Source organism: Nasonia vitripennis, chromosome 3, assembly GCF_009193385.2.
Source record: "Nasonia vitripennis strain AsymCx chromosome 3, Nvit_psr_1.1, whole genome shotgun sequence".
NCBI classification, from domain to species: domain Eukaryota; kingdom Metazoa; phylum Arthropoda; class Insecta; order Hymenoptera; family Pteromalidae; genus Nasonia; species Nasonia vitripennis.
This window is the reverse complement of record NC_045759.1, coordinates 15,404,473-15,429,768: the sequence shown is the minus strand read 5'-3', so window position 1 is coordinate 15,429,768 and position 25,296 is coordinate 15,404,473. Positions and strand designations below refer to the sequence as shown.

Genomic DNA, 25,296 nt, shown 5'->3' with positions numbered 1-25,296 from the left:
GTGAATTTTTGTTCTCCGCCTTTTCTTTTCTCTTTCTTTGCGCGCGCCGATGTATCCGCTTTTCTATATATACTGGAATATTTTATCAAGGGTGTTGCGAAACAACCAATGCAATAGTTCGACGAGCTCGAAGAGCTCTGTGGGTTTCTTTTCTTATATCGGAATTAAGTCTTTGAAATGAATGTCGTCCGGCGTTTAAAAAATCCTGTTATAAATGTGTCGTTTGAGCTTGAATCATTGTCACGAACTACACACGTGGCAATGCATGGCTGTAGTACGTAAGCTAAGCTACGTTTCAGCTTCCACTGAAAGTATTTTTCTATAAAATCGGTATTGAGAATAATGCCGAACTATGTTGAGCTACTGGCATGTCAATGGTTGATTATAAAAAGTTAAATGTATGTCCTCTGAACACACACTTTCTAAGAAACCTCGGTTTACTTAACGTCTAGGAATACCAACGTTCTACCGATCGTAAATCTCGAAAAAAAGTCGTAGCCATTGACAAGAAAATCATCATCATCATCGACTCAGCCTCGTCGGAACTTTAGCCACCATCAGAGTATATTTTCTCTCTTCGCCCACGTAATCAAGACAGAGACAGTGTGCACGTTTTCCATCGCTTGCATTACATTGTGCGCATTGCATTATATTGAGGAGAAGTTCGTTTTTATTGGGATCCCATTTCGTGATCGGTGAGGTAGTGTAATACAGACTTACAGAGAGGTACAACGTATATAGTATATAAAGAGATATTTTCGCATCGCTGAACCGCAGAGAGTATTGCTATTCGCGGCAGCAACGTGAACTTGCGCCGACGCTGTAAGTTCTAAGTTCATATCGCGTTGTAACGATGAAAAGGCGACGCGACGCGATGCGCTAGAGGTGAAACGTATACGGGACGATTAGAAAACGCCAGGATTTTCGCTCCAAGTCGGCGGACTGATGCTCGTGTACTTTATGTCGCTGTGCACTGGGTTTGTTATATTGGTGAAAATGCGATACGGTGAAATTTAGGTTCTAGTTTTTTTTATAAATGGTTGCACGTGGTTGTAACAAAGTAACATTTTCGTTTATCGGTTGCACGGATACGACAGTGTCGTGGATTTTAACTGCGTGTTGTAAATTTATACACTTAAATGAGAGATCGATAAATTGATAGCACAGCATTAATCATGGTTTCATGAGAGTTGATTGGTAGTGTACAATTTCAGTCGATAAACGCATATAAGCCTGACGTAGATTGCTTTAACTGTGCGACGTATCGCTTCGTCGTTCAACAAATCCTTTTTTGATTAAAAATCATTCAAATATAATGAAACTAATTTTGATTCCAATTTTTGGTTCGCGAATAATCGCAAATCGAAAAGTCGATTATTTCACAATTTTTCAATACTCCTACAAGAGACGTGTGCGAACGCATAAATAAGTGAGCGAAGTCTATGTACAGAGAAGTCTTTCGTCGAGGGTATAATAATAAGGGTAGAACTCGAAACAAAAAAAAAGCGCTGATACGATCGTCATTCGCCCTTTCATCGCCTGTAGTTGACGCTGTAGGATCCGAGCCCAGGGTGGTACTTGTTGGGGTTGTATTGAGGTCGGTACTGAGCAGGTGCTGCTGCAGCAGGCTGGTACTCGCGCTGATATTGCGTCCTGTACTGGGGTTGGTATTCCTGCTGGTACTGGCCTAGAGGAGCTGCTATCGCTGGAGGAACTGGTGCTGGTCTACGGTAAGCTGCTGCCACGGATTTGCTGAAAATGAGAAATCATTGATTACACAAGGGGCAACGTGCATTAATTATCTATCAATCAAGGATCGACGTTTAATAACGTTCACATCAGCAATCAGGAAAGTAATTGATTATTAAGACGTGAACAATCTACTCATGCAGTCATTTATGCATTTTAAAGGCATAGATAGATTATGCAGTAGGATCTCGAGCCGCACCTTGGTATAAGTTAATAAAAAAGATATTATACAGCTCACTAAAATGTTTATTCGATGCCGCAACTTGAAATTTATTATTTTCGTGAAAATTAAATCCCACGAGATAGACTTTTAAAAAGCTTCAATTTGCATAGAATTCTATAACTCCCGTAAGACAGTATAAATACACCAAACGATCAATTACATAATATCGAAAAAGAATGAATGAACCCCATTCGAATGCCCTAAGTGTGCAGCAGAAAAAAGCAGTAGCAAAAGTTTCTACACATATTCAAAGCATACTTCCCGCAATTCTTACAATGCGCGCAGAGAGCGAGCAAAGAGAACGTCCTGGTCTAACAAATTTCCCTATCGCCGGCAGGTATATAAGCAGCAGAGCGAATCCCAAGAAACGAACGATACTCTCTCGCAGTTAATCGCGGATTCCCACGGAGTTCACTCCAGCGCTTGCGCTTTGACATTTGGTGGGTTCGATCATCGCTTCTATCTCGTAGAGTGTACAGTTGCCCCAAGAAGTTCTCGCGTCTGGAGTTTCGAAGCGAGAGCAACGAAAGAGAGTAATAGGCTTGTTTGCCTTATTTATGATTTATTTTCGCAGCTCCACGGGTAGGTACTGTACATCGACCGGCATTTATCGGTTGAGCGGTATTTTTATTGGGTCTTTCGCTCCGGCACGAGGGTGCACAATAAAACAAGCTTAATTATTATTACGTAAGCCTGGATTTATCTATTTTTAATGCACAGTTCTCCTGATTATATAAGGTGCATTGGAATATATCATCGGCTGGCTTGCAGTTCATCCTGTTAATATATTGTATGTTTGATTTGTATTAAGGTTAATTTTTATTAAAAATTTGTTTTGCTTGACGTAATCCGGGAGATTATACTCTGTATAAGATTTTGTGCTCATTGAGTTTGGTAACGATTAAATAGATATATCTTAATGTTTTGATTTTGCATTGCAAACCATGCATAAAAAATAGATATTAAATTTTCTTAATTACTGCTAAACACTGATATTCTTTGTTACATCGTATCTTTCTTGACATACGAGCTTGAAAATGTGGTTTACAACCTTTTCTACCTAGTGTTAACGGTTGTAAAGAGCGGCACGTTACACTTTCATTAATAGCTACAATTTCAGAGAAAACTAGACAGCTTTTAAGACATTGCAAAACAAGCGTGAACTCATAAATAAAAGTCAATCGTTTTTGTGCCGACGAGAACACGCCTAGAAAAGCAGTGACCTCCAACAAGCTCGCGTAATGTGTAGGTATATGTAACCTATAGTTCTTGTGCTGCCGATTGTAAGCTAAAACTGGTCGAGAAATAAAGCTCTGAACCTTGATTTCAAGTCTACCGATCAAGCATACATTACGCACAAGTTCCTCATATTCTCTGAAGTATATTATAAAACGGTTTTCTTATTATGCAAATTGATTGGTAACTAACAACACTGATCAGAAAGTATATAATTCTCAATCGGCAATAAGAACTAAAAATAATTAGTAATGGTATACGTTCATTATTTTCACCATTAATGAGGAGCTATTATTTTCTGTGCAACATAAATTAAGTCACGGAACAGAGCTTTTCCCAATTAGAAAAATCTATGACAACAAAATACACATTTTAGAGTTAGAAGCAATAAAATGTAAGATAAAGAAAAGATAACGAAGAAGTTCAATTGCGTCTACCGTCGAACTTCCTGAAACAATTTCTCAGCTCGCTGATCGTAAGGAGCCATAACTTCCACAATAAACGTCACCCAACGATATTTACACTCGGAGCCCAATAAAAATGAAAATCGAATGTCTCACCTGGGCAATGGATTGTAAGGTGCGGGCCGATGAACTTGGTGGTTCTGGATGACGGGGTACCTGTTCTTCGGCACCGGATCGTATCTCTCGCCGTTGGTGAATCTCGGGTCAGTATAGTAGATGGATGGGTCTTCGCGGTACTGGCCGTCATCCTCAGGGTCGTCCTTGCCGCCTGCCAGGGTGTTGCCGTGGAGAGTCGGCGGTGGAACGTTGATTCCGGTACCAGCGGGCTCAAAACCACGTCGGGACGCTCCGTACTCAACCTCGCGGACGTTGCCCGTGTCGTCGACAAAACCGTACTTGCCATAGACCTCACCGGTCGGGTACTTGGACTCGATCTTGTAACTGCCGTCCGCTGCTTCGTAACCGTAGCTGTAGCTGCCGTCCTCGTTGTGTCTGTGAAATTGCATTAAAGTATGGAGAAATGGATACGTAACGCGAGATTGTTGAAGAATTGAGAATTCATGCAGTTTTCAATAAAAGAGATTTTTGCAGCTAAATCTGTCCGATGAATTAAGTTGAAAACGAAAAGTGAACTTCGATCGATAATCTTATGAAGGTTAAAAAATATGAATGGAAAATTTTAAATAAACAAGAAATGAAGAGAACGAATTGTAAAAGTATGATGTTTTATCAGGAATATTCAAGGTTGCAGCCTGTATTATTCGAAAGATTATTATTGGTCGCATTGGCGAAGGTTAACGTGGTTCAAGCCACACAGGGTGATGCAAGAGTAAAAAACTTTCCACTGCTGCTAATTCTAAATGTCTTGGTAAGTGTATGTTGGACGTGTGTTTACGAGTTTACAAGAAAAAAGACTTGCGAAATAAAGACAATTTTGCTGGCAGAAGTTAATTATTGTATTATATTTTGTTGGAACTATCATAAATGTACCACACAGACAATTTATATTGCATATTCATCAATTATTAATTATATAACAATTTAAAAAGGCATTGAACGTTTTGCAAAATCAATCAACAATCTTTCATTCATTCTTTTCATAGCCACCACCTGATACAATAGTTTAACCAGTTATGCAAGTCGAGTCATTTATGGTTCAACCAAGTCTCTATTATGACATTTCACCAGGTACAAGTGTGCAGTCAATATGATTGGCCACATAATTTCGTCTATTGTCCCACTGCTCAACAATGGCAAAACGATCACTGCACCGTAATTACGAATAGCATGCAGTTATCTGTGTCTAGCTCTCACCTGTTTATCTGCTTCAAAATCGGCACCGGTGTCGTCGTCGGGGCATATTGGGCCAACGTCACACCAACGCAGAGCGTGGCTGTTAAAAGCTAAACAAAAAATCATCATCCCTTAATAAGTAGATACACTGTGCTCACTTTCGAAAGCTATTGCGTCAACCGCAGTACGTTTAAGATTATGATTGGCGTGCCTACACTGGTCAGTTCTGATAATGTTTGAATAAGTAGCGCTTAAGAATTTGACCCACGCCTTTTATAATGGATACGCACTACCGACGAAGCTATGATCAATTGATTAAATTACGGTATAATAAACGGTTTTTGTAGGAATTCCTATGTGACGTGGAAGTGGATGAAACGCTTGAGTTACCATCAGTCATTTGACAATAAACGAGTAGTCTTAAATTGAAGGCATTTGATTGTAAATTATTGAGACAATACGTGCTAGAATAGTTCCCTTCATTTAAGCTTCGAATTTCTTATTTAATTATTGGTTCCTTTGTAACATTGTGAATCATATATTTGTGAAATTGAAGAATTCTAGTATAGTAATTAAAGAAATATAATTCATTAAGTAAAATGCTGATAATTTATAAATAAAAATAAAAATGCCAATTCTCGCAAAATATATCAACAAAATATATTAATAAATTATAGTATTAAACCTTGAACATAAAACTTTCAATTACATTTTTTAAAATGATTCTAATAAATGAAGATAGGTTTTTGAAGAATTAGATCAATGACACGAAGACTATAAGGAGAGTACACTGAAGCTGAAAAATTATTTTAATCATCACTTAGAAATTTTGTTATGTCAATTTTCTCATAATTAATTGTAATGATTCACCTTTTCATGAACTTGTATGATGATAATTTTTAACTAATGTAGATTGCTTTACAGAAAAAAAAAATAAGAAGTTGTTTAAAAAATGCAGAAAACAAATTTATCTCGAGCCAGAATAATAAAACTATTGTTACCAAATTTTCAGTGTACTCTCCCCTCAAGCAGACCTCTATAAATCACTCGCGTACATCGAAGATCAACTCTCAACGTAAAACTCTCATTGTAGCACTCAAAACACTTCGTATCACCACAAAAAGCACCGTTCCAAACTTCCAGCGACTACAACCAAACAAACGCATGAACACCGAGTAAGCAGCAACGCGTATATTATAATCCTTATCCTAAGCAAAAAACCCCATAGAAATGCGTCAACTCTGTCAGCGAAGTATAGACTCACTAGTAGACGCATCGTCGTGTCGCGTGTGGTGGCTCGTCGAGGAGAGGCGATGGCGATTGTGTTTATAAAGATCGCCTTACGCTGCGCAGAGTCAGACTTATATAGGTCCCCATCGGGAGCGGCCGGCTGTAGGGGGGCCCGCCCATGGGCCCGACCACCACTTCGCGCAGCACGATCCTGCGCGCACCGGCTCTCTTGCGCCTATCGCCTCACCTCATATACCTTCGCGTGCGATCGCAAGCATTGTAGCGCGACTTTGAAAACATACGCGCGCTCGCGCATACAGTGCGAACTATTTTTGATCGCCGGCATAAATCTCGCTCTACACGCGAGTATACGTACGCAGGTGTATAAGAGGCTGGCTTTTTATGAGAGAGCTGGCTGCTTATACTGCTGCATACCGTCGTTGTTGTTGCTCTGGCGCCCATTGCGCAATGGGCTTTTTCTGGAAAATGCGACCGTTGACTCGAGGTACGCTGTTGCCACTGCTTTCTCTGATTTTTAGGTATGTCGTTTACCGATTTTTGTCGTCTATTTTATTGTCCGCCGAGGTGTATAGATTGGACTTTTTTTTCCTGGCTTTGTGACAACTTGACCTTTGCTTTCTTCTGTTGTTGTTGTGAAATCGAACGGCGCGATTTTCTCTACTTGGAGAGAAATTCAGGCAAAATTTACGCGCCGGTTTGATTCGACTTTTAGAGGAAAAAGGCTTCGCTTTTTCAATTCGTATAGCTGATTGTGAAATTTACTTCTGGAAAATGTAAAAGGAAATTGGTTTACTGACGAGCTCATTTTCTGAAATGCTGATGAAAGTTTTTCATCAGACGCGATCGCAATGTGCGGACCAGTGCTACTGCACTACTTGAAATTGGATGTTCCATTGCGAAATGTTGACTGATTTTTTCGAATTTATTTGAGAAAGACGAACCACGTGTAATTAATAGCTGCCACAAATTTCTTAAAATTTTTAATAAAGTGTTCGTCACTTTTTTAGAGAAATACATGCATTGAAATAATCTTGTTAGGTATTTGCAAATCCTATCTGACGAGTGTTGGCCTCGAAATTTTATTCAACAGTATTGTCTATCTTCCAGGCGCATTGTCTTCCACTGTGCATACATAGAAGTCTCGTAAATTCAGTTTCAGGGAAAGTAATTCTTTGCTCGTGCGAAGTTTCGCCTGTTGTATTCAGAATGAATGTGTTTGACGTACTGTGGCGATGACATCACCGTGGCATCCGTGCTTCCAATACTCATGTAGAAATTTCCGGCCTTTATTAGTCATTCAGGATGAAGACGATCCTTTTTCATTCTTCTTTAGAAATTTTTTAGAAAATGCTATCGAAAAAGAGAAAATTCGCGCTTCTGCCAAATATTTCTTTCACAGCGCGTTGCACAGTTTTAATTGCGCTTATAGGAATTAGATAGTACAGAAAACAATTAAGAACATCTGCATCTGTACCAAGAGGACAATACATTATATAAAAACTTTCTTCCTGTTCTTTTATATTTTCTTTCGAGGTATAAATTTATGTCCATCATTGTGTATAGGATCGATCGGGTTATTATGAATGTATGCCATTACATAAAGTATTTGAAAGCGATATAAAAGCTTGATCTTAACTTTTCTTATTATCAAAATTGCATAAAAGTAACGAGTCCAAATCCTTATGTAAGCAGTTAAATATCGGAGTATAGCAAGTCTCCTTTTCGAAAGATTTACATTTTCATGAAACGATTTCCCTGTATGTTATCTCGAATGTTGCATACTTATTGTTGTTAACAATTCGTTATGACAAATACATAAAAGAATGCAAAATTATGCATAAGAATATGTAAGAGCTTTTTTGCTCTAAATTAATAGTACGCAATACTCTTTTGAAGAAACGCCATAAGACACAATGTGGAAAAAAATAAAACTGTATCGGTATATTTTATGCGTTAGAAGTAATCAACAAGTCTTTTTTGAGCATTAGTAGACTCGAGCAGTTATAGCGGGGGTGGCCTAAACAGACCAATGCCAAAGCAGCTTATATATACATCTTGTATGCACATTTCATTTAAAGAATTCGGAAACTGCCTATACGCTACCTGTTGCGCTAGTCAGATACTAAAGTGCAAGCAAGTTGAATAGGTGAGGGGAAGGCAAGACGAAACTGCTTTGTTTTATCGATGTAACACACTGTAAGGGTAACAGATTCGTTTTCCATCCCATCCCATAAACTTCTGAAAACTCATGCTTAAAATTTATCTATTCACAACTGTAAGCCCTTATATATGCAGGAAGTAAAAACATTGTACAATACAGAAGCTTGATTCTCAGTCGCGTCAGAGATGACGTCCAGGTACCAGCGATGCGGAATTACGTCGGTACCCTTATAAGTCCCATATCCTTCATCGTTGAAGCTTTCTTTTTTTCTCCAATTTTATTCTACCCAAATAACTTGCGCAAGGTAAACACCTGTCTCAAGTTAAACCAGATGCCTTAATTTCAAGGTCCACTCACGCGCGCGCTTTTATAACGTAAAACGGCCTTACAACTGTCTCTGCGCCTGCAGCGCAAATGTAAAACATGTGCTTATAGGAAGTGTATCGAAAGTCCGTAAGGATAAGTTTGTTATTATTCAACACTTGAAAATAATTTGAGGATAACAGGTCGATACATTTTTTTCATTTTACTTTCTGAATATAATATACATTGGATTGTGATACTCTAGTATCTAAAAAAATCTTGAAGAATTCTATTCATCAGAAACGAGTATAAGACAAAGGATCGAATCGATTAAATCTACGCTCATAATCAAATATTGGTCAACGGCGTCGGATTAAAATCTAAAAATAAATTTGACATTGAGATCTAATACGACGAGAAGCATTGCGGAATGTGTAACGCCTGAATTTTTTAATCCACTTTCCTTCGAATCAGAAGATCAAGGTTGCTACACAGCACAGCCCAATTAAAAATTCAATTGTGCCAAGTTGCATAGTCTCCGGTCTCCACGGTGTGTATAACTTTTTCACAGCCATTCAGAAATCCCACAAGACATCGAGTCCCTTCCAACCTCTTCCCCCACTCGTCTGTTTCTCCTATTCCTGTCTCCCCCTTATACGCTACACAGAGAAATTCCGCGGAGAGTCACGAATCGTTGATGCAACTGCTATAATTACGCGAATTGCACGACGGCGACGAGGAGGAGGACTCCTGCGAGTACAGTACACAGATGTGTATACCCAAGAGCCGGTACGCGAGCTGATCAGCAGGTTGCACGTGTGCACACAAACACACAAACGTGCGCTGCTCGGATGCCCGGGGTCACCGCCGCGCAGAGAGTCGATGCGGAATGGAAAAGTGAAAGTGGCTCAAAAGCCGCGCGCGCGAGTGAGCCTATTTTTTTCACGCGTCGCCCTCCCCTTTATACGCCGCAGTGTGCACTGAGAGAGTGTATGCATAGGGCTTCGCGAATGGATGATGGCTGTGGTTTTGTAAGACGGTTAGGCTCCGCAGGTGCAGTCGGGGAAGACTGATGGGGATTGATTGTTGGGAGGTCGGGTATATCTATACACCGAATTGTAGGGGTTTTCGGCTTTGTACTTGCTTACGTAAGCTCTCGAAGCGGCGGCGCCGGCTCTATGGGAATTATCTCGCGTACAAAGCACAGGTATAAACGGGAATGTGTCTGTTTAAGGAAGTGGAGCATAACCGGAACTGGTCAGACGTATACGCGTTAACGGTTTACCTACACCGCAGAAACGTGAGATAATAGTTATGTAAAATTGACGGCCACAATTACATCCAGCACATTTTTCAGATCGGTCCCGTTGATTGCGATAATTCGACTTGTTATACTTCTATATAACGAATATGAAAGTTCTATCGTTCCAGGAACGTACCCGCATTCCTTATATTTATATCCTTAGATTTTTTTTTTGCACTAGACATCCAAATATTTTGTCACCTCCACTTCATTAAAAAATAGCTTGCAATAATAATACATGACTCAATTTTTCCGCGAATTCTCATCCGCGTAAGAACAACAGCGGCTGCGTTACGCGCGACTTTTCCGGGAAAGAGAGGCTCTTACTTGTGCACCGACCAATTACACATCCTCGCAGCGTAACGCACAGCTCACAAAGATACACAGGATATCATCGCGCGCAGCTCAGAAAATTACAATTTTAACGCGGCTCCGCGAGCGATAACACTGCGAACTAGCTCAGTCTGTTATTATTTTACGCAACAATACGCGCGCGGGCGTGTACGGTGCTGGCGTAATGTAATGCGCACATATAATGCACCGGTCCATGCTGGAGTTATCCCACTGGAAAATGCAGGGACTTTCTCGTTTGCACTACTGGACCCTCAAGCTCGGAATCGATTCGCGTTCACGCCTGTGTGTGGCATTGCTTTTGTTGCTGATGTATTATGATTGTGAGGGGCAAGGCAGCAGATGGAAATTTTCGAATTAGCTGCAAGTGCAACGTCTCGCGTCGTTGCTGTTGTGTACAATTTACGGTTAGATCATTAGACTGGTTTTTCCAGAGTTTTCACATTATATGGATTTGTAATGAGGATTAGCTGGGAAGAAAGGAGGAGGCGAATGATTTGTTCGACCCGTTGGTGCGATCGTGATATAAAAGAATTGATTTGATGGATTATATATCATAGTATAAATCTTGTGCAAAATATTCTGCTCTAGATTGTGTCTTTGATAAGAAAAGAATTCATAAAAAAAAAATATCCCTAAGAACCCATCTTTCATGTACAGAAAAATAGTTCGGAATTAATTAGATCGATTTTGAGAAACAAAATTTCAATTTCAAATCGGTCAAACCCAATACCTCAAACTTAATCCCACCTGCGGCTATATGCGGATCGCAAACGAGACGCGCATAAAATTATTTGTGGCATCCAAACGGTTGCGCAACCATATCCAAATGGTTAGAAAAAAAAATGATGCAGACTTTATCGAATTACCCATACCGCTATTATAGGCAAGAGAAAAGGAGACGAAATCGGTTACCGCAACTCCATGGCAGTGCGGCAACAAACGGAAAACGAAAGATCAGATTTTTTTCAATCAACGTATAGCCGGTTGTTCTACCTTTGGATAGACTGGCAGTGGCTACCGCAACTCGCGCGGTCCAAGCTGCAATTTGCAACGACGATGGCGCTTTACAATACCCTCGACAAAAGCCCATAGGCGGTATAAATTTGAATATTTTACGTCAAAAATCGACGGCTACTTTCGGCCTTTTTTTCGCTGATGGATGATGAGTCAGACGCGGCCGATACACGTTACGAGCCATAAGTAACCATCGGAGAAGGGCAAAATTGCAATTCCGCAACGTGAGTTATACTGGAGAATATAAGCGCTGGACGAGCGCCGCTAATGCCTAATTAAGCATTGCACGGCTACATTAACAAGCTACTGCTTCTACTGCGCTACTCTCTTCAACGACGACTTTCTCGCGATGACATATCGTGAATCCGGATCAGCTTTCCAGATCATTCAAGATGCTTCATTGGTACAAGTGTTTATTTAATGTCGATACACGCCAATTTCTTTTCTGTTTCAACTGCTTGCCATTAATTATTTATGTAAGCTTTTCACTCGGCCGTATACTAGACTTCGTATTATTCAAATTGAAAATGTTCCGTTTCAAGTTAGGTACTTCTTATTACCGTATATTTTGGAGTAGTGATGGTTTAACATTTTAAGATGCTATTGTTCATTCAGTTTTATGAATGTTTTTACTAATCATAGAAGAGTGTACTGAGACGTAAGCCGTAATCACGTGATCACGTGATTAAATATAAGCGCGTAATTCAAATTCTTATTAATAAAATCGAGTATATTTTATGTACATCTTATAAAATCATTTAGAGAAAGTACAAAAGCTTTTCTGTATTCTTGGTCACTCAACCATTAAGAAAATAGAACATAAATTTTAGAAGTAGTAGAAAGAAAGATGCCATTGTGAGAGTATCGGCTCTCAGTTTTTATGATTCATAAAAACTGAGGACTGAGAGTTAGGGTGGTCAACACGTGTGCGCGGAGTGCGTCATCATGTGCTCGCCCGCTTTCCGAATTTTCCACCACCACATAGGCCCAGCGGACCGACGCTGATTTGAGCTCGTAGTTCTGTAAGTCCGCGCGGAGTCGCTCTGATTTGTCAAAACTACATCCCTTCATTCAAGGTCACGCCCTCAACGCCAGCAGCAGAGGTCTTGCAGCATTACCGCCGCTCCGGAGGACAGTCAGAGTCGCGAGTCCGTAGAATTATCAGCTTAGCTTTAGAGCCAGATAATTAGTAGATTCTTGTATTTAGGTTCTTTGAGACAATATACATCCTTGAAACTGGTTTGACTACAAACACTGTTCTAGTTTATTCACTACCTTCAAACCATTTCGCGATTGTAGAGAGTATTTCAATGCTCGTTCGAATGACCCGGGGTTAATATATTTTGTGCTCCTAAAGACATCGCCTAGGGTTTTGCGCGACGTCACAGTACTTTACAATCTCGTTTCGATCTTACTGACATCTGTTGTGGATTCAGTGAAGTTTGTTCTACTCGTCAGATTGTACGATTAACTACGATTTACAATAAAGAAACACAGTTTATTTTTAACTAATCATTAGTATATTTTAATAATTCGTAATATTCCATAATTAACGCATTAATAAAAACAAATAAATGCAAAAGAATCAAAATTAGAATGTCTACCTTACCGACTACTGCTTTCAGGCTTACGTTGCAGGTAAACGTTGTACGGGTCATACCTGTTGAGTTGCGAAAAGTAAATTTCTCTTATGGTTCACCAGATATCGTTCACATGTACTTTTTGCCGGTACGTTTCTGATTATTTTTGTATACTATACTATATGGTTATAATTGTGTACTTTACTGCGGTAGAGCAAATATTGAAAATATCATCTTACGCTTCGTTCGTATGATTCTATTTATTGAAGATACAACGAATAATAGAATATAAAATAATAATCATAGTAAATTAACGAAGTAATCAATTGTGTTTAACATATAAACTAGAATAAAAAGTTTTATTACTGCAGCACTTTAGAATCACGTGTGTCATTTGTTTGAACCATAATCGTTACACATAGTGCTCACTTAATGCCTCTTCGTTGGGATAAAGTTCCGTTAGAACAAATCTCTGTGCCGGAAAGGTTTTAGGAACTGGATAAGTCGACAGCTTACGTACTATTAAATCAAATAGATTTACGCAGACCTAAAACACTGACTCCAACAGTGCCGGTCATCGTTCCACTAAGGATATTATTAAGCTCACCTAAAACTCAAGAGTGTCCCGTTAATCCCATTAAATCTCGAGTACAACTACTAAAACTAAACTAAAGTAAAGGCAGCTAGTGTTTTTTCTACAAGATTTTTTGAATAATTTTTATTAAAAGGACCAGTAAAACTAGTCGATAACTTGTACCTACCACTACTTTGAGATATTTGATATCATAGCCGTGGGTGTTCTTAAAGCTAGTTTTCAAGCTGATCGATTTTCATGAACGTCAAGATCGTTTCACGCACTAAATTCGCATATACTCTCGAGTGAAATAGCCACAGTATACAGTTTGAGTGGATACAGTGTACGGATTTTATCTCTCACATTATAGTCGTAATAAAGGTGCTCAACAGGAAACGGTTAATAAAATAATTTCCCATCCGTGGCTTGATACCCATCGCTACGTATTAAGCTCAACTTTTACTGCGTAAATATATAGGTTACATTTTATGAAATTAATATTTTAAAATATTTTTCAATAAAAATTGTTCTTTTTTGAAATTCTATACTCCGAAGCCAAAGCTTTTAACTCGCGCTGGCACATAACAGTATAAACTGTGCAACGTAAAATACGATATTTTCAAAGGCTTGAAATTTATAACCACCAACACAATTAAGAGCTTGATTTCCTAACCGATCACTAAGCCTATTTGAATTCATATAATTTTAAATATATAATTTAGATAAAATCAAACGCAAAGTAAACCTCAAGATTACAATAAAATAAAGCAATTTTATTGTTCAAGCATGACTAGAGTCAAAAAAACACAACGCATCACGATAATTACCACAGCGTAAAATTTCCTAAAAGAAAGCGTAGAAAAAGTCCTTTTCAGGAATCAAAATACACGCGTGCAAGCGCCCGAAGTTGTAAATAAATCGCGGCGACGACAAAACGAAAAAACCGAACGAAAAAAAGACACGATAACGCAGGGAAGAAGTCGCCGAGGTCGAGGACCCACTGTTCCCTCTCTTTATACACGTTCTCGCTGCATTCTCTCGAGCGATAAAGCGAGTGCTTTAGTCTGCAAGGGACTTATAAAATGAAACGCTCGGCGCGGCTTGCCGCTCGATCTGAGCTTCGGACGTCAGAGTGAGAAATTCGAGAGGCTCGCGCGCGGGCACTAGTCGACCTTGTAAAAAATGCGGACGTCGCCAGTATAGCCGCGATCCTCGGGATGCCGCGTTGCTGCCGTTACGGCGACTGAGCGGCATGTATAAATTAGCCCTCGTCGCGTGACGGATCTCGATCTCGGGCGCAGGTTGTTGTACGTTGTGTATTTTATTATGTGAGCCGCGCGTCAAAGGATAGAGCCGTTGATTTTTATGCCGGGATTTATGGTCTGGAATTGGGAGAGAGAGAGAGAGAGAGAGAGAGAGAGAGAGAGAGAGAAAGAGAGAGAGAGAGAGAGAGAGAGAGAGAGGAAACGGGATGGACCGGTTGGATGTGCATTGTACGGGCTGTCGGTAAATGGACTTGTGTCCTGTAAATGAAACTTGTTGATTATTTTTCTGAAGGTGGACGCAGGTGACTGCTTATTACTATAGTTCTGGGAAATTTTGTGTGGGATTATCGTAATTACATCGTGTGACAGAGTACAAAGGAAATTTTAGAGTGTATAATTAATGTCATGGATTGGAACCTTAATTGTTGCGTGATACACCTCTGTTGACACCCAACGTCATAATACGTCGTTATAGCTAGAGGTGGATACCTGATGTATTCCAGAAAAATAATTATGTGAACGATTGACATAGCCCATGACTCAAATGCATGAGTACGAAAAATCAATCATTAAGGAAGGATCGTCATAACGATTTTATTTTTCAAAACAGAGGTTCGAGGAACCAAAATTTCGGTCAAATTTGACGCAGATCCGCACTTAAACACCGAAACCGTTGCAAGGTCGTAAAAGTCGAAGCTCATATTCGCTCGACTTCAATTTCCACAAAAACCCAACTCATTACAAACCGTTCCACTTTAACAATGACCCCTTAACACTTATTTAAAAAAACATCTTAGCTTTTAAATCCAGAACTTTAGTACGGACACCCTCGGAGCCCTGCTGCGTATACGCACGAAATCTCGAAGTCGTTTCCGAAAACTCGCTGAATTCGGTCCTCGATTTACCCGGCGAACAAAGAAGTTCGACGACATCGAGGGAATCCCCGCATCCTCTCGAACTGCAAGCCTCTCAAATGATTTACGCGGCGGCTCTCAAACGGCGCCAGTTCACTCTTTATTTATGCCTCGAAGTATACCGAAGCGACAACCCGGGCGTCGCCGTATTTTTTCTCCCAAAACAAGCGCGAACGCAATTCTATTTCTGGAAAAGGACGCGTGCGACACAACGACGAAAATAACTATGCGATTCTCCCTTAAAACGGCGGAATATCGCGCGCCGGCGCCCGCCGCTTCTTTTATCTGCAACGCATTATGAAAAGAATTCCAGGAGAACGAGGTTCACCGCCGACGCAAACAGCGATAAATCACGAGGAGGGAATCGAGAGAGGTGCGACAGAACAGCGCGAAGTGTCGCCTGGTTTTGGGCTCTTTTTGGGAGAAGGATTCCATATTCAAGGTGAATTATAATGCGGAATTTCTCGCGGATAACCGGCTACTGTCTTACGTATTTATAGTCCTAATTTTCATCGGGTCAATACTTTCTTCGAGCTAGAATGAATTATGAAGTTTCTCTGTTTGTCGGCGGAGGCTATTAAACTCACATTTGCATTGGCGCTTAATAAAACGGCTGGTTGTGATTTTACGTACTTATGCAAATGCATTTGATTTGTATATCATTTGCGAGTATTTTTTCACGTTTGAGATCGTTATCGGGTTCGATGATTAGTTAATTGTGATCCATCTAGGTTGCAAAATATTTGGAGTGTTATTTTACATTTGTGCTTTGGTTGGTCGTTCGAGGTATTTCGAGCATCTGACAAAACTGCTGAGAAATGATGTCTCCTATGCGTAAACAGTGTTGACGTACGTATGCGTAGTGGAAATGACTTAAACTTTTTATTTAGTGATATTATTAATATTATTATACCGTTTAATTCACATAGATACAAAATTGAATGCTAAAATGAATAATACTAAAATTGATAAAAGGATAAGACTCGAATAAGCGTCTCGCGTCGAAAACAAAACAGAAAAAAATTTAATAGCCGTTATTAATTACATATTAACTCGAAAGATAATCACCTCTACATTAGCCATACACCACTGGCGAATGACTCGGCAGTAATCCAATTATTTCCGAAACCCATCGTTCGCCATCCCAAGACGATTGCTCTCTCGGATCCTACGATAATAACGATGACGCCGCGGATGATCGTGAGTCATATAGTCGAATTTCCTCCGAGATCGCGAAATTCTTTCGCACAGCTCACAATGAAATATCATCGGAAACGAGTATATGTATCACGACACGTATACCACCGATCTGGACTTACGTCTTTGACGTTGACCATATGTTCTACGACCTTGACATAGATGAACAGTAAAGTTGTCGCTACTTCCGAACCACGTCGGCGGCTCTTACTTTTGAGATATACCCAGGCCCGGCTCGACGACGAAACCTGTTCTCGAAATTACGTTGACGCCTTGTAGCTGCATTGCCGTTTAATTTCAATGGTCCGACGCGAAGGAGGAGAGAGACTATCGCGGCGTTCGTTAAGAACCAGTTACTTCTTAATGTAGACATGTGTTACACTTTTTCTTGCCGCGCGTCGATGTAACACAGTTAAGTTTTCGGGGAGATACAAGCGACGATAAAGAGAAGAAAAAAAACTGTAACAGTAGTTGTAGCTGTCCGCGTGGGATTGTTAACAAATGAAGTTTAATGGGATATCGAGATCGAAGGCGGGTATAAAAGCGGTCTTCATTCGAGAGAAAATCATTTCGACACAGTATGACTTATAAAATTCATATTCGGGATGAGAAATTCACCGAGGGGAAACACGCATTAGTACGTCAAATCCGGATTCCAGGAAACATGAGCTGGATCACAGGAATCCCTTCAGCTCGCGCTTCTTGCCAAGAAAGTCATCGCTCGACGTACATCCCAACCCCTGTACATAATAAAATTAATCGACACGATACGCGTATCCGCAACACCTCGACGTCATCGGTGCCTATACCCGCTCCTCATTAGAACTTAATCTCGTCGTCACAATAACGCAAAAACTGTGCTCTCGAGAGCTTTGTCTTCCGCCACTTACCCCACCCCTTTCCCGACATTTTTCCGCGATACCATCACCGTACGCAATAACACAAAAACACAGAGGAGACCGAAGCGACAAAGCGAAACCTGAAATCGCACGCGAAACATTTATAACGTTTTTACCAGCGACAATGGAGACTCTTTCCCGGTGATATACGCGAGGCTATGCGTCCGTGCGCAAAAGTTTCAAGCGGTTCGAGCTCAATTAAAAAGTTATACAAGGAGCGAAGAGCGTTTCGGAATGTAAATTTCGCGCCTTCGGGACGATACAACGCGACGCAACGAGGGGACGTGGATCCGCTGATTGTTGGGACTATTGGTCGTTGACTCGCGCGTAGTCTTGTTTTCCGTGTAGGAGATTATTTATTAGCTTTTATTGCTTTATAAGAGGCTTTTTTTCGCCGGTCTCTTTCCAAAGCCCTCTCGGAATGCAAATAGGCGCGCGGATGTTTTAATTTAGTCGTGTCTGGGAATGGACCTGCAGTAAACAATCAGATTTCGAGTGTGAATTTCTTTTAGTATACGCATACAGTTATTTTTGAAGCATAAAATCGACTCGACGTAAAATTCAAATTCGGTATACACGAGGTTAGAAGAAAATTCATCCTCAGCAGGTAAATTTCGACTCTGCTCGATACACCTACAACGCCGTTCATCAACTCCTGAGCAAAACTAGCACATCTCGCCGACAGCCTCTCGGTAGCGCCCATAAAAACTCCTCGTCGCCTTTCCAATCCACCCCACCGTATAAATATAAGCAACTGCATCATCGTCAGGAGAAAAAAAGTCACGAGAGACGATCTCTCGAAAAATCTCCGCGATAAAGTGTCTGGCTATAAGTACAACTGCGAGACTTTCACGACGAGCTATGCACCGACTTATCGAGCTTCGGATCAGCTAAAAGGCACGATTTCGCAGAACACCTGCACTGCAGCAGCGGCGCGTCTTCACACTGCAAGTCTACCTAGCCGACCTTTCGCCCACGGGAGCATCGAACAATGACTATATAGCGAACAAAGCTTGTGGTTAATTGATCTCCAGTGTGGACGTTATATTTTTGAGAAAAGAAGTCCCCTCTCCGGAGGACTCCCCGTGTAACGTTCTAGAGTCTAGAGTATTGTGTGGCTTGATCGATATAATCGTAAGCGGTTGAACTGGTTGCGAGTATATCGAGGGAAAACGAGACGACTCCGAGATCAGATGCTAATCGGGCTATTGTGGGATTTTTGCCATTTTTAGACCCTGACGTCTCGGGATCTCGTTTTGTGCTCCGTTTCCGAGCTGCTACCTTGCGAATTTAGCTCTTCGTCAAGGACGCGTACGCGGTATTTTAAGCTCGGTCCTTATAGGGTTTTCCGTAATTAGGTAAAGGATTATTGTTTGCTCTTCGGGTTGCCGATATTTATTGGCATATTGTGTATGCCGTACACGACGTGAGCGCATTGAAGATTCGGACTCTGATACATTCGATTCCGGAAATGGGATCCTTTAACGATCCAAAGTTGACGCACAAGCATGCAAGCGCAAAAGTAAAGCCGAATATACGCAATGAGCGAAATTTCTGGTCCACCGAAACGTTCCGCAATCTTTCGAGAAACGAGCTCAGCAATCGATATCCCCAAGATCAAGGCGAAACTTCCTCGGATTACGCAGATCGGGCAAGCATAATATTCGCAGATATCCTCACAGGAGGTAATACCATAGCGACGACGCAGAGCGCGCGGCAGGACCTTGATCGAGCCACGTCACCGGATAAGAAAGGCTTTCACGCTCTCCTACGCCACCGCAAGGTCGCGCGCAAGAGCTTATACGACTCCGTTTCTCCGTTCCTTTTCTCACGTATACGTGTGCACATGTATACATCTATCTATTGTAGCCGAGCACTGCACATACATGCGCGCTAGCATGTCCGCTCTTCGGTTGCACAATTCGGGCAGCTGAGTGTGAAAAGAATCTCGGCCGAGAAATCGCCGGGGATTTTCAGGATGGGCGATGCGTTTTTTGAGCGAAGGTATAACTGGTTCGGGACGGCGGGATGGAAAAATTGTCGAGGAAATTTCAAACGAGAAAATTAAAGCGTGCGTTTACGCGGTAGAAAGTTTGATTACGGCAAGGTCAGTCGTCGAGCTGTATTGGCAGCTGGACTTGTTTTAAAGTTATGCACGTTTCGAAGTTACAAAATAATGCATCCTAAAAATCGGCTATTATAAGGTCGTTAAATCCATTTTTTAGTGGAATATTTTCTCGCCGCGCGCTTCGAGTCGTCCGATATGGCTGGGGAACCGATGCAGATATCGATTTTTGATATCCAATACGATATACTTTTGAGATTATTTATTTCAGTCTGAATCAAAAGTAAAAAACTGCAACTTTTCATAAATCGTTATCTAACGCCCGAACATCAGAAACAAAGAACAGCGTGTATAGTCCGTATCTAAAAATTCCCATTTATTATACCCATTAACCGCACTATTTTCCACACTTAAGGCAATTATACCGAGCGTCAAACGTCTTTTTAAAAAGCGCAATAAACACATTTCGGGACCATAAAAGAAACTTCACTACCGGCTAACCCAGGCTATAGCGGCTCGTCATGGATCTCGCACGTAACGCACGAGTGACCTGACGAAAGTTGCTCGGGTAGTCTATACCCACCTACCCATGGAAGGCAGACATTGCATCATCGACCTCTAGCTCGGCATTCTTGATATATGTATATATATAATGTACCTCGCTCTCTACTTGACTTCGAAAATTCCCGCGTCGATTCACCAGATAGGCCGAAAAGTCTGGCTGAATTTTTTGGAGTGTTTGTTTTTTGGATGCCAGCGGTCTTATACAGGAGAGATCTCGAGCGTGGAGGGTCGATTCTAATCGCGAGTGGGCTCTATTGTTGGCTACTCGTGCGTATACACTACTGTGATACGTTGCTTATTAGCCGATTGTATAGAGATTGGCGAACACGTGTACGGCTGCGTTACCTGAGATTCGGTTGGTAATTGAAAGTCGTTTTGTGTGTATACGTGTGCTGTATTCTTATATAAACTGAAACGATGTTTTATAACGCAAATGAATGTCAAGTCTAGGCACAGTTGGAATCGAGTTTATATTTTCAAATGATCCGTATTAAACACTTTTATTCTATACTTTTATTCTTTATATGACTGGAGGTTTCCTTGTGAAAATTCAAAATACATATTTATGCCTCGAGCATTATGGTGATTTTCCTTGCGAGTATGGTCACACATTTTCGTTACAAACTCTGCGTGTATATAAAATTGAAGAGCAGACGATGTCCTTTACTCGAATTTTCGTTTTTATTGACATTATCCCGTTGCAGATAATCTTTATAGTTTACTGCACCTACTTACCCTTTTGATGAAAGAAAGAAAAAAGCTTTATTTTACATGCGCCAAGTCGCCTCTGAAAAATATAGATTACCATACCTTTATTACCAAATGTTTTTAATACATTTTAAATTCATTCCACTTTTATTTTACGATGTTCCGGTAAATGTTGCTAAAAATAATTTTATCAATTTATCGCTTATACACAATCGAACAAGTTGTAAAATTTTAAATGATTTTAACGTTCATCTGAATCAAAGCTTTTAAAGCACCGTATAATCCGTGAGTCTGGAAGTTGAAATTTAATAGCCTCACACGTATTAATCGCATCAGTTCCGGCTACCGTGTTCAGATTACTTTTTTACATCTTCCTATACTTCGACTTCTTCGAAATTCATTAATTTTCTTTTTTATTCCTATAGATGGCAAAAGAAGACGAACGGCTCTTGGATGAACATGTACCAGTAGAAAAGAACAGAATTGTTTTACGGATTGATTTATAATTTGAAATTTGATTTCAATGCGACAGCATTAGTTTAGCAATGAAAGATTCTTAAGCAGTTGTAGCATGAGCGGCTTGAAAAGTAGTCCCAGCGAGGTCGTTTCGGCACAGATGAAATACCGCTATATCTTATATTATACACTCGGCGATAAACAATGATAAGGGAAAAAAATGGCTATGTGCCACCTATCTTCGCTGGCCAGAGACACTTATAGAGTCTAAGCGATGGGAGGAACGGCCACTCCAAATCGGCTCATCAGGTTGGCAGAGCTTTTTTCGTCGCGCCTAACAGTAATCTATAAAAAAATCGATCGATATGAAAAAAGCTGCACAACTGCACGAACAAAATTAGCCTATCGCGCATCACTCGAAACATCGATGCTCCATCCAACACGCCTATTATCCCCAGCAGGGAAAGACCCAAGTCCTCTCCTCTTTCGCGTTACATAGTTATATAGTCTCGCGCGTTATAAAGTGTATAATACGCGCGCAAAAGTCGAAGGTGAGGGTAAGAGAGACGTGCGCCTTTGCTCCTGCGGCAGCGGCGGCAGTGGCGCGCGCTATCAGCTGTGCGCGGCGGCGGCGACTGGCGCTCTCCTTTCGAGAGTACAGCGCGCGTGTATGGCGCCGTGAGACCGCGGACTGCTCTGTCAGTCGCCCGTGCCCTGTGCTACGGTTAGGACCGACGACACACACACACATACACATACAAACGCACGACCGTTTTCGACACTACACAGACGCGCGGCCCAGAGGCCTGCTGCTATACCTACTCTCTCCCACGAGGCCTTTTCTCGTTCACGGAGAAAGAGGAAGAGGAGGAAGAAAGAGAGAAAGGGAAGGAGGAAGCGCTCGCGGGATATATCCTTCAGGCGCGGATCTTTTTTCCGGAGTTGTTCTAGTCTGGTGCGCGCGGGACGACGAAGCTTTCGCAAATTTCTTTCGATTGTTGTATCAGTACTTGGCAGTGAACGAGTTGTTTTATTTTCTTCGTTGCGTCGTGGTGCCGATGATTAGTGCTTCTTGATTGGGAGAGTCACCGAGGAGGAAGAAGCACACGTCCCATAAGAGAGCCGGAGAGATTTTGGTACTGCAGGATGATCTGGTGAAAAGGAACGAGCGAGTGAGGTCAGTCAGGAAGTCATGGCGTGCAGCGGCGTTTCGTTCGGACGAACCGTTACGAGCTCTGCGCTTGTCTTACTGGTGAGTGCAACGAAATTGATTCTTTTATGTGACTACTGTTATGACTACTTACTGCTGCGGATACTTTTTTTGGAACGATGCGTTGGCTGGGTTTTAAGCGTTGGCTTCTGTAGCTGGGTCTTGTTTTTCTTACACACGCCGATGCTTTGTCCATTTTAAAAAAAAAACTCCGATTTTTTAGTCGTCTGAACCATAATCAGAACAGATAAAGAAAAACTTTTCAAAAGTTAAGCTCCAAACAGTTCAGCCTCAAAACACAAAGCATTTCAGTAGTACAAATCGAACGGTCAGCCGCGCGTCGTGTCTCTAATCTTGTTAAGAAACCGCTGGCGCATCTGTCGCAAGTGGTCGCGCCTACATACTGTACACTAATTCAAAAATTACATAAACGAACCGCATTCTATCCGACTCGAAATTCCCGCATACTTCACAGCGGAAGTAATCTCTTTTTGATACACAGAAATCGCCGAGCGCCGATAGGAGCGTGGGTTTCGTAGTCCGCTCGCGCTTTCAAGGCGAAAACTACCTGCGGAGAGGCATTCTCTCTTTCTCGTCGCCGCGCGCCACCGATACTTCTATCGCTTTACGAGGCAGCGAAGTGCATTGTATTATACGGCACGCATACGTCGCTGCGCGTAAAGTCCTCGGAATTATAGGAACCGATAGTTACTCGCACGAATTCCGCAAAACTTGAAACGCCGCGCTTTTTCCATTCGGTGTATTATACGGCTGAGTTTTTCTCGCTCGATAAGCGCGGGTTTTATATCGGTTCTGAAAAGTAAAGCGACTTAATTAGCTCGAATGCATCAATGTGCAAGGATACATGTATTTATTCGAAATTGTGAATTAATGCGCTTGTGAAATACTGCATACGCGACTGCTTTCAAAACCCACGCGTGAATTTGAAAAAGCTTCAAAATTAAAAGAAGCTGATAAAAAATTCGTAGCTTTTCGAAATTAAAAAAGAACACACCTCGGAAATGATTAACTTCAATACCATTAAAACGACGCATTGCGCACCGTTACCCGCTTCCCGCAATTAGCCTCTCGAAATCTCGCGTGTCATCGAATTCGGGTTAACAGCGCGACACTTTCCGCGAAAATACCCGCGTCATTACCGAATCCAGGCCAAAGATTCACCTTTCCTCTCAGTCAACGCTGCGTGTGCGCTCCTTATCAGCGCCGCGCGATCGTCGGCCTCTGCATCGACAGCGCACACCCGTGGAATGCTCTCTCTCTCTCTCTCTCTCTCTCTCTCTCTCTCTCTCTCTCTCTCTCTCCCTCTCTCTCGTCTATACCGTTATACTCGCGTTTCGCCACATAATCGCAATCCATACGCCACAATGCCGCGAGAGAGAGAGAGAGAGAGAGAGAGAGAGAGAGAGAGAGAAGGATAAAAAAGAGGCGCGAGCCCGCGCGCACACGCAGTGACAAGGGGGAATATAGCGAAAGAGCTGTGCGCGTGGAGAGTCAAGGATAATGCGTGTGCCACGCCGGCTTCGACTTGCTTAACCGATTGTGCTTGGGAGGAGAGAAGGATACTTTATGAAGAGGTTGTTTCTTTTTTGAGTTTTTCGAGATATTGTATAGGTGGTTTTCTACGCGGAGTCTAGGAAAACTCGATTCATGAGCGGATTAAATAATGCCGTAGTGTAACTGCAACTATTAAACCAGTCTGAGCGCATGGGACTGCGGGCTCATTCTGCTTGATGTATACAGATATGCTTTCCACGTTATCCAACCGCGTGCTCAGCTGTGTTTTCATTTACTTTCCCCGGCTGCGGCGACATTACAAACTCGATCTTAAACTTTGCACGCGGATTTAATAATATTATATTGAAACAGTAAAGTTCACTGCCATAACTTGCAGCTCAAACTCTCAGATCTCTGATCAAACGTAACGCGAACCATTTCGATACGGCTGCAGCACTGGACAGTAGCCAAACCCAGCAATCACGCGCGTCTCAAAAATCCGCAGTTGTCGAGGGGAAAAAGGTCACACCACTGGCACATATTCCGCCTAACGACAGCATAGACTCCGCGAGAGCGCAAAAAGAAAAAGGCGCGGAAAGCCCATAAAAACAATGCCACAACTATACACACACAGGACACTTACTTACGATTGGTTATGCAAGCTCGAACGCGTGCACGCGCCCCCGCCAGCTCGGCGATTTTTCTTCATTAAGGATGTGAGCGAGATAAAGGACGACGACTTCATAATACCGCACAGCGACACACGCCTTTTGCGAAATACCGGTGGCGGCACAGCAGCAGAGAACTGGACTTTTCCTTTTCCCAGATCGAGCCGTGTCTACACGCGGAGCTGACTGTGCTTGAACTGCAGGTGATAAGAACTTGTCGTACGTTCTTTCGCCGAGTGTTGCTGATCGAACTTGACAGGATTGTTTTTGTTGGTCTTGGGCTCAGTGCGTTAACGGAGGGGAAAACGGTTGGTGATAAGATAACAAGCC

General features: G+C 41.7%; 2 protein-coding genes across 2 annotated transcripts in view; one reads left to right on the top strand and one right to left on the bottom strand.

Annotated features, from left to right (window-relative positions):
* Window positions 1–654: 654 nt before the first annotated feature.
* On the bottom strand, window positions 655–6,284 carry CPR37 (cuticular protein RR family member 37). Its single transcript, NM_001172808.1, has 4 exons — window positions 6,230–6,284; window positions 4,987–5,075; window positions 3,769–4,164; window positions 655–1,752 (listed from the first exon to the last, which is right to left on the bottom strand). The coding sequence occupies exons 1-4, from the start codon at window positions 6,239–6,241 to the stop codon at window positions 1,533–1,535; spliced, it is 717 nt and encodes a 238-aa protein (NP_001166279.1). The 5' UTR covers window positions 6,242–6,284; the 3' UTR covers window positions 655–1,532.
* Window positions 6,285–22,212: 15,928 nt separating this feature from the next.
* Window positions 22,213–25,296, top strand: part of LOC116415693 — a 41,583-nt gene continuing 38,499 nt past the window's right edge. Inside the window, exon 1 of the mRNA XM_008218470.4 lies at window positions 22,213–22,825. Coding sequence (XP_008216692.1) covers window positions 22,766–22,825 — 60 coding nt within the window. The 5' untranslated portion in view covers window positions 22,213–22,765. The remainder of the gene's footprint in view (window positions 22,826–25,296) is intronic.